The sequence below is a fragment of the Pristis pectinata genome, chromosome 24, assembly GCF_009764475.1.
Source record: "Pristis pectinata isolate sPriPec2 chromosome 24, sPriPec2.1.pri, whole genome shotgun sequence".
Classification (NCBI taxonomy): domain Eukaryota; kingdom Metazoa; phylum Chordata; class Chondrichthyes; order Rhinopristiformes; family Pristidae; genus Pristis; species Pristis pectinata.
Window position 1 is genome coordinate 4,891,390 of NC_067428.1, and position 10,481 is coordinate 4,901,870.

The 10,481-nt window shown below is 39.2% G+C and overlaps 1 protein-coding gene across 4 annotated transcripts in view; it reads left to right on the top strand.

Annotated features, from left to right (window-relative positions):
- Positions 1 to 9,553, top strand: part of LOC127582697 (zinc finger and BTB domain-containing protein 7A-like) — a 131,287-nt gene extending 121,734 nt beyond the window's left edge. For all 4 annotated transcript variants that reach the window (XM_052038259.1, XM_052038260.1, XM_052038261.1 and 1 more), the window contains one exon: positions 581 to 9,553. In XM_052038259.1, coding sequence (XP_051894219.1) covers positions 581 to 1,061 — 481 coding nt within the window. In that variant the 3' untranslated portion in view covers positions 1,062 to 9,553. The remainder of the gene's footprint in view (positions 1 to 580) is intronic.
- The last annotated feature ends 928 nt before the right edge of the window (positions 9,554 to 10,481 follow it).

The following is a 10,481-nucleotide window of genomic DNA, read 5'->3' on the forward strand; positions in this document are numbered from 1 at the left end:
GAGGAAGAGGTGTAGCCAGACATGTTGCTTACTGTGCAGGTTGGAGCACACATCCCTTTGCGTGAAAGGTGTGTGCCAGTTTCTGTCATGTTCTGTGTTGCTCTGTTGTCAGATCACCTGCACCTGATGTTCCTGTTGTACAGCTTCCCACATATTCCCACCCACATTGCTCCCATCTTAACTACACCCATTTTCTCTTAATATGAAACTATTGCCTGTAAAAATAATTTTCTTGAATCATTATTTTCTGGAATTTCTGGTATTTTCTCAAACCTATATTAATGCCATATCATCCTTTAAGGGGCCCGATTAAATACTCTTTTTAGAAAAGCTGCATAATCATCTCATATAAAGTGCTCTGACTCTGATGCTGTGATTATGGAAATGAGTTGAATTTGTTTCTAGGGGAAAGTCTGACATCCATCTTCATGGTGTAAAGTAGGGCCAAAATGTATGGTTTATGGATTAAAAGAAGATGGAAGGTTGTTGGACGGGTGGTTCAGAGATTTTCTCAATTTCTTTGAAGTTTGGGTTGAAAAGTCTTCCCTTTTCTAACCAATGTTTTTTCTTTATTACACAGACAGGACAAGTTGAAAGTTCATATGAGGAAGCACACAGGAGAGAAACCCTACTTGTGTATTGAGTGTGGAGCTGCGTTTGCGCACAACTACGACCTGAAGAATCACATGCGCGTTCACACAGGTCTTCGCCCATACCAGTGCGATGCCTGCTTCAAGACCTTCGTCCGTTCAGACCACCTGCACAGGCACCTTAAAAAGGAGGGCTGCAATGGCACTCCCTCCACGAGAGGGCGCAAGCCTCGGGTGAGGGACACCAGTGGCCTTGTGTCCGAGGGATCAAATGATCCTGGTTGTGGAGAGAGCATCATGGAAGAGGCTGCCAACACAAGCATGGAGTTGGAAGAAAACAGCAACCCGCAGCACTTTGAAGATCAATCTGAAGAAAATTGTTCCAAGATTTTGGAGAATGAAGAGTCTGAGAGGCTGAATGTAAACCAGGATTTAATTGCAGAAAGCAAAAGCCAATTGTGTGAAAGCTAAACCAAATGATGGTAACAGGAAGGTGGGTGGGATGGGCAGGGCAAAGGGGCACAAACCTTCTAATAGTAGTTCCTCATCCTTTTTAAACAAAAATGGGCAAGAAGGATTTTTTTTTACTTTAATTCAGAAATAGCTTAGTAGTACAGTGCTAGACCTCTTATTTTACAGTTTAGACAAAGGAAATCACTGCTAGAATCTTAAGTAGGAGTTGATCTATGCTACACTCTTCAAGCACTGGTTACTGCTGAGTATTGATCCTTGGTACAAAGTGAGATGCTTGCTGTCAGTGCAGATTCTGCTAATGTATCAGTGACCAAGGCTAATACAGGTACTTATCCCAACAAAGCCACAGGTTTCCGGTATTAGCATTGGTCAACTTCTAATATTAATCAACTAGAAAATAACGTTAAATTATGATTTTTTAAATTCATAGTTTGGTGTAAGTAACTTTTTTTAATGTTCAAATTTATGACTATACAGTACAAACACAGGACAGGAACAGCAGTAATGAGATCAATTATGGTAAAATAAGTTTCTTAAGAGTTTTTAAAAGAAAATCTAGCTTTTTGTTTCAAAAGTCAGGTTCCAAGTCATTTTTATTTTAAAAAAAACCTTTTGCTAATTTTGCAAACTGGTTTGAAATCTAAGAATTTAGTCGTTTTTAAAAGAACGTTTACTGAATGTACGGTATGTGTGACAATAGTGAATTTGAAAGGATTCGGGAGTGAGATGGTATGGGAAGGGCTTATACCTTTTCAAGTTAGCAATAAATTTGGAAGGCCTAGCACTTTTATATAGAGGGTTCCATCAGTTCATGGATCAGGACCCTTTGTAAAAATGTTTACAAGTGATATCCCTAATCAATCAAATATGGAGAAAGGGAAAGGGTGAGAAAACTACTAATTCTATTTTGTAACATAATAATTATATAGACCCTCTAAGCTCATTGCACTTATAGCCGAGAGCTTAATTTGGGCTGGGTCATACAACGCCCTCGCCGAATGTTGATCAGTTTGGTCCATATGAGAAAGGGGGAAAAGATATTGAAAATGCAAAATAATTTTAAGAAATCAGGTTTTATTTAATTTTAAGGCAAAAATTGTAAATTATTTTATTTTAGCTATTCCCTCTTGAAAATCACAAGACACTGAAAATCTTAGAGGCCTGAAGTGTTATGAAGAGAAAATTCTTTTATCCCAATTAATCATGAATATTTATCAGTGATTTTGTTTCAAGCAACTAGATTTAGCCACACAGCTCTCTTGCTTGGAGTGACATCCCATGAACGATTTTGACTTTGTCAGAATGTACCCAGCCAAAAAAGGTGACAGCCTTTGCCGAAAGTTGATAATGAAACTCCAGGATGAAAAATATTTCCACAATGACTCCTCCAGTTCTCATAAAACAATTTACTATCAAGTACAATGCCTAAGGCAGGCAAACACACCCTCCAAAAGTATTCATATCATTCTATCACGGTGGATTGGGAGAGCTTACTGACCCTTTACTAAAGCTGAGTTTTAAAGATAGATGAATATTTGGAAGAGGAGAGTTCTAACAATATTTTTAGAATGTATACTGTAATTAAACCCGCATCATTCAATAATAAATTTGGAGCTTATTGCTGGTGAGGAAAGCTCCCAATCTCTATTGAGTAATTAACTGAATAACCAGCTCCTCTTGAACTGCCTGGTATTTTGATTGGTTAGCTGTAGCACAAAATCCTCTCTGGTTGGCCTTGTTCCCTCCAAACCATATCTAGTCTCATACGGAGAACTGAAGCAACATTGGGTGTATTGTTCTGGCTACCAAGTCCTAGTGTGGGTTTGTAAATAATATGTATTTCACTTAATGAGATTTTATTTAATGGATTGACCTTTTACTTTTTGATAGTGAACTTGTGGGGCAAGTTGTGTATTTCAGCACTGTATGAAAAGGAGCAGGTGTGGGAGCTTAGAGGGAAATGAGTGTTAGACACCACTACAGGCAACCTTTTACCACATTCCTTCCTTTTGCACTAAAACAGACTTCAATGTGCAGTAGCAGGCACGGCTGGCTGCAGGAAACACCTTCAGCATGCATTTCTAGTTCGTGAATAGTCAGCAAGGTCAAAATACCAACAGTCAAAGCTCAATTTTATGTTGTGTTCAGAGCATTTTGTCATTTTCATACACACCATAGACTGTCTCTAATGTGCTGTCTTTGGGAGTTGTATGAAAATGTGTTTGAACAAGGTGTGTGTTACGAAGGGGGTTGGTGGCTCTCTTTTTACTTAAAATTTTGTTTTAAAATATTGTTTCTCTATTGTAGAGAAACTACTTTGGAGTTGTTTTTAAAAAAAGATGCATGTTTTATGCAGGAATGTGGTATATTTGAGGGTGTTCAAATGAAAAGGCTCGTCATGTAATTGTAAACTTCTTATCCCAATGATCAATGTGATGAAGTGTCACAAATCTTAGACTAACATCGTACTTGGAATTCTCATGAAACACAGCATCAGTTAGTCTTGCTTTTGAACTTGTGGAGGTCTAGAAAAGTACTGGACCATTTAACTGGACTTACTGAGCAACTTTCCCTTATACGTCAGGTTCAGAGGCATTTCCTTTGCAAATACTTGTGCCCCTTGGCAATGATAGATTTTAAATGAGCAGAGTAATTAGTGGATAGCCATATAAATGTGGGCAATCAAATATATATGTACATATAATATATTGAAAAATCTCCTTTTCTCCTTCCCCTTGACCTAATCACCCAATCTCTATCCCTGTGGAGTTTTGTCAAGTCACTGGATTATAGAAACTGTTCTGCCTGCCTTCCTGTTCTAGCAATATGTTGTATTTGATCTTGATTTAATTATGCTCTCCTATGATAATCGTCCCCTTGATTCATTCAGTCTACTGAAGCCATACACTAAAAGTTAAATTGTTGGTTGAACTGTGTTTTTTCTTGATAGCTGAAGGAAACGGAAAATTGGGTTTCAGGTGCTGTTGAAGAGCCTTTTTCTCTTTAAGCACAAGTTCTGTGCTCTGAGGAAGATCTGCTTTTCCAGACTCCCAGCTGCTGCATCCACTTTTTCCCCTTAAATGAAACTGGGGTGTTTGCCTCCTCCACCGCAGTCTCCACAACGTTGGCTTTGAGGGAGAGTCCCCTGCTATCAGTACGAAACAAAACTACCTTTCATCAGTTGGAACCTGGGTCTCCATGTCCTACTCATGGAGTTCAATTTAGGAGTACCACATCTCTCACCTCACTTCAAACAATTTGTGAATGTATAGATTTAACAGAAACAAAAAGTGATAGCAACAAAGATAATGTTAATGACCAAAACATTAATTGGAGAAATAGAATCATACAGAATGGAAACAGCCTGTCGAGTCCATACTGACCACCAAACACCCACCTACACTAATCCTGCACAAACCTACTTTATTCTTCCCACATTCCCCATTAACTCCTCCCGGAATCTCCCACGTGGGCAGTTTCCAGCAGCCAATTAATCTACACCCCACACGAATTTGGGATGTGGGAGGAAACCAGAATGCCCGGGGTCACAGAGAATACATTCAAACTCCACACAGACAATGCCGGAGGTCGGAATTGAACCTGAGTCGCTAGAGCTGTGAGATAGCAGCTCTACTGGCTCACCACTGTGCCGCTCTATTTGGAGAGGTTTTATCTCCTCCTCTCTCTAAATATATAATGAAGTGATTAAATTCAGCCGTGGCCTCCCTATCTAATGCACGGGATATATCATCTCTTTAACCCCAGAGTCTTCTATCTCCCATTCAATCCCTTCCCCCATCGTCCCATTTCATTTGCAGGCCATGGGGATGAACTTCTCGGATTTCTCCTGATCAGCCAGTACACTTGCAGCAGTTGCTGTGACAGGTAACTGCCTCAGTACATCACAGGGCTTAACTGAGTGCAGGCTCACCAACCTCGGCCAAGCAGACTCTGGAAAGTTCCATCACACTAAAAACCACCTTAAACAGCCCCACTAGCCAAACAGCTCATCTTAACTTGCATTTGTATAGCACCTTTAATGTAGTAACCCTCCACCACCCCACCACACGCAGGAAAATTTGATAATAAGTTATTTAAAGAGATGTTAGGATACCGAGGAATTAGGACACATGAACAGAGCTTGGTTATTGTGCCTGGATTTGAGGAATGCTCTGTGAACATTCTAAAAGATGAGAGAAAGGGTAGAGATAGTTCATAAAACAGAATATAACGAATAAATAGAAGTATTCAATAAAATGAAAAATGCACTCATCTTTAGTCCCTTAAGAATCCAAAACAGTTTTGAAGAATTGGCTGTCCTAATTCAAAAATGCATGGATACGAATTAGGGCAGTGGCAAACGGGGTCCCAGGGGCTACAACCCACAAGTCTGTGCTTGGGGAAGTGACGACTGATGGTCATGTGGTGTTGACAAATGCTAATCTCACATGATCCTAAATACGTCCCCTTCAGTCCAGTGTGGCCAGTATAGCTTCACCAGCACAAGAAGCAGCTTTCATTTTAAGCATTTTAAATCTCTGCAAGGCTAATTCATCAGTTCAGTAGGCTGAATAAGACTTACCCAAGCTTTTCTTAAAACTGATTTTGATGCCACATTGCATTTGACCGCCATATCATGTCAAGTGAGAGACTGCCCCCTCCAGGGCATTTGGCTGCAGGATCAGCTTGGCTCCAACTCCAGAGTTATGTTGCACCTTTAGAATTAAGCTGCAGTATAAACATGCTCCATAACTATTAAAAGGCTCCGTTTTGGCATCATTTCAGCTGTGGTTCCTTGGAAGATGATTAATGAACCCCTTTAGCAGTTGTAAGTAGTTGGTAGGTTTTATTTACTGGCGCCTCGTGAACAGTAATTCAGAAAACATTTCTGTTGAGGAATTTTAATTACTTTTGATGAGTCTTGGTTGGACTAATGAATACATGTTCCTGCACACTGTTAAAGCCAACCCTCTCCCATTCTTAGTTTTCCGCAGTGTGGACAGATAATGACTGACATTTAATAACTTTTGATTTCTTAGAATCCGGAAACTGAAACACTGAGAACTATTTCCAAGTAATACATTGGAAATATTACAGGATTGAACTCCCCCTGTTGGTCATTTAGTGGGACAAATGTTGCTTCATATTCGCCTAACATCCACTGAAGGAATTGAGATTGATTTGATCACAAAATAGCAACTAATGCAATTTATTTCTGTCTGAATTCTGAACACGGTCTAATTATTTTAAAATCTGTTCATTTTCACTCAGTCCCGCTAGTTGAATCATCAGTCTGGCCCATCCACATCATATCCCATGTAATCATACACAAGGGTGTCAAAAATCCTACCACAGCACTGAATTATTGTCTAATTCCTTATCATGTTAATTTAGAATCTCCCTCCATCCTGAGATGTTTATTCTGCCATCCAGTGACATTAGAATTTGATATCACAAGAATTATTGTGATTTCAGGTGTATTTATACCATACTTCAGGATGAATAATTTTAATTCACACTGTTTATCATTTAGGAGTTTTACTGAAAAATCAGCTCGTGTGATTTGAGTAAATCAAATGGAGCATTGTTGAGGGGTGGAGTAATGCAACAAAACTGATTGCACATGTAAAGAGGACAAGCTATGAGGAATGAATTAGAAAAGCTTGCAGACCAAAGACACAGTAAACATGTATGATAAATAAATCACTATTTCAGCAATAAACACAAAAAATGCCGGAAACATTCTGCAGGCTAGGCAGCATTTGTGGAAACAGTTAATGTTTCAGACCCAAGACCCTTTGTCAGAACTACTTAATCAGTGAGCAGTAGAAATTGGTGAAAAGAATATTTAAGGTACATCAGAAAAATAACTGTTAGCCCAGAAATGACACAGGTTTTGTAAGCTCCTATCTGGCAGCGATGTGGAGAGAAAAAAATACTGAGGAGTTTCAAGATGCAGTTGGATGCAACGCCAGGAGAGTCAATGTATTAGAGAAGTGATCTTCATCGGGCTAAATGGTTTTTCTGCACCTCTTGTGTTTAAAGTTCCTCAGCCCTCCTAACTGTTATTTAACATCTGAGAAAATGTGGAATGAAACACAGTAATAGAAGCTACATGGGATTTAGAAAACTTACTGGAGACACAAGAGACTGCAGATGCTGGAATCTGGAGCAAAATACAAACTGCTGGAGGAACTCAACAGGTCGAGCAGCATCTGTTGGGAGGGAGGAATTGTTGACACTTCAGATCCTGATGCAGGGTTTTGACCTGAAATGTAAACAATTCCACCCCCCCCCTCCCCACAGATGCTGCTTGACCCATTGAGATCCTCCAGCAGATTGTTCTAGAAAACTTATTGTTGTGTTTCATGAGTTTCCCTTCTTTATTCCAAAATCCAAGCAAAGGAGCTTTGGCATGTTGTGTGTAATACATTGCCAAAGCATAGAGGGAACATTCCATACTTTGTGTGCATAGAATCTTAAACTGGGTATGGGGAGAAAGAGAGAGGATTTAAAATTGCACTTTGGGCTATTGGTAAATCTTGTTGTAAATAAAACCACTAAATCAATCAGCATAGTCCAAAATACATAGTTTTTATACTGAAAAATCCAAAGAAATTGAGAACTGTTATGCATATATTGTACACTTTGAATTTTTCTGCCCATTATTAATTTTTCCAATTTTAAGTTTCATATCTTTCATTTGACTGCTGCACATCATAAATTTTACAACAAAAAATCCAACAGGCAAGATTTAAAATATGATAAAAACAAACAAGCAAATTGGGGAGCATGTGAAGATTACAGGATTTTACTCTACACAATTGGCAGCTTGGGAATGTTTGGAGACTTGTATTTATAATAATGCGCTTTGGAATAAAAGCAGGGCTTTGGGAATCTGTGGAAACTGTTTCTGTCAGTTCTTGAAGCTCCTATTTTGCTTGGATCATTCTGATGACTGATATTCTTAATTAACTGTAATATAGTTTTGATTTAAAGTACTTTTACATTACAATAGTTGAGTATGATCAATATAATGTTATTCACCATATTCATTAGCATAACATTTAATCCTTTCAAAAGCAGAACATTGCTTTTATGTTAGACTTTCTCCCTGCTTTTCCTCTGTGGGGGACTTGCCACTCTCATGTTTCGACACAAACTCCCTAATCTCTTCCCCACCTTCCCGCACCCCCTTAGCAGAACTGCACACTCCCACCTTGTACAGAAACCAGTGATCTGTCCACACTGTCTCGTGGTTCCTTATAACTTGAACCCACCACATCACCTACACAGAAGGCTCCTACATAAAACAGAAAAACAGGGCTGTTTAAGTCTGGTTAAAAGGGGAATGTATGGTGCCATCTCTGTTTAGAGATTGGAAACAGACACACATGACCCTGGCAGTTCTGCTGACAGCACCACTATCTTTTATAGTTATGCAGGGGGAGGGGTGGACACAGTCTCTGATGTACATGAGCCTGCCAGTCCTCTGTTTGAGAATGCCTCTTAGCTATTCACCCTTTTCTGTCCACTATCCAACATATAACCCAAGCTCTATGGAAAAAGCACCTTTTGTGGCATTTTACATAGTCTGTGATGTCAGTGTTAGTGAATAAATGCTAAATATGTTTGACATTCCTTTTTCTTTCCTATTTTAAAGTTAATTTAGCAGAGTTGTTAACCTCCACTAATGATATAGAGGAAAGGAGTGATGTATGAATGCATAAAATCTTTGTCCCTACGAGTCTCATTTCTATTCTATAGTCACACCTGCCCTCCCTGGCATTGCTACCTGCTGCCCTGGTTACCTGCATAACATTTTAAATGCCTTCCTTGTTCACGTATCACACTGGTCAAATATAAAACAACAAAGTTCTGAATTTGAAATTAAATAACTGGGTTTCTAAAAGTTATTTTTAAACTCTTCAGTATGCTAGATTTTAGAGACAGTACCTGCTCTTTCTATTTGGTTTTCCAATATCATTGGAGCTCAAGAACTGGAAAGGAAACCAGGCCCAGGAGATTCCAAAGCCTTGTGTTTGCTTGCTGTGGCTGATTGATGTAATGCCTTACTGTTATCATTGTGTAATGACATGCTGTACTGTAATGGATGATGGGTATTTTCTCAGGTTCTATCATAGGGTGGGATCCAAGGTTTGAAATTTGCTCGAGAAATTTTGATGAGCATCTCATTATCACTCTCCTCTATCACCCCTCCCTAAAACTGCCCATCAAAATAACTCCTGTATGACAAGAATTGTCTGCAACTGTATTTATTTTCTTAATTTGGTTACTCCGAATACCAAACCTGCATCTCATCTTTTTAAAGAAAATTGATTTCAAAAAAAAAAGAATTCTGTCATAGATCTTAAAGAAATATTCCTTGGGTGTAGCCTGAAAGTGTAAAGTTTTTTATTTAAATACTTTGAATGTCTTTTTTTAAGTTTCTCCAAATTTAGTATGGAAAATAAAAGCTGTATTCTGTATATTGTGATAATCTGAGTATGAACCGTGTAATTACTTTTTCTGAGTGGTTTGGGATGTTACTGTAAGCCATTCTCTCTCTCACCAGTAACTTTATTCATGTTTCCAGTTGCTAGAATTGCTCAACAAAATTTGAAGGGCTTTGAGTTCAAATGTGAGCACCCCATAATTAAAAACTTTTCTTCTGCCTGGTGGACTTAATACTTTCCATCCCCAACCTACAGTGATCAGTCCCCAAAGACTGGAGAGAAATATTAAGACCCCTGCACCCCACCCCCTCCAGTTCTTCATGCCTATGGTCCCAATCAGTGTTGACTGAAAACATGCCAACTCCTTGCATTAAAATCTTCAAGTAAAGTTCTGGTGGTCATTAAGTCCCAGTCTAATTCTATTCATGATGTAAGAGCTTCTTATCATAAATGAGTTTCACTTCATCTCTGTCTAATGTAATAGTTCTCAGTAGGATTGACTTCCTTGCCCAATTCAATATGAATCATTTGGTCACTGATCCGCCACCTTGTTATAGTTGGAAACGTTACAGGGAATCGTTGACATGCCTTGTTCCTTACCACCGGCACAGCAGCCCATGTGGGCTCTGATCCATTGTGTCTTTGGTGATTATTGGTGTCAAATGGGAGGGATTCCCATCTATCTAGTTCACCCTACCTAATGCACATCTCCAGTTTCTTCCTCACATTTCACAAGTGATGTGCAGGTGCCAGATTGGTAGCATCAACTGAACTGGGAGAACAGTGACAGAAAAACTGCAAGTCAGAGACTACCCTGGGAGATCTAGACCACAGCTGAGCAGGAAGCCCTGTTGTAAGTGGGGTTGTGTGTCTGCTGGTTCAGTGAGGCAGTCGCATGATCATCAGTCTCCTGTCAAGCATCCTGGAGAACATCGGGAAATGTAAAGCAGTGTTAGCACCA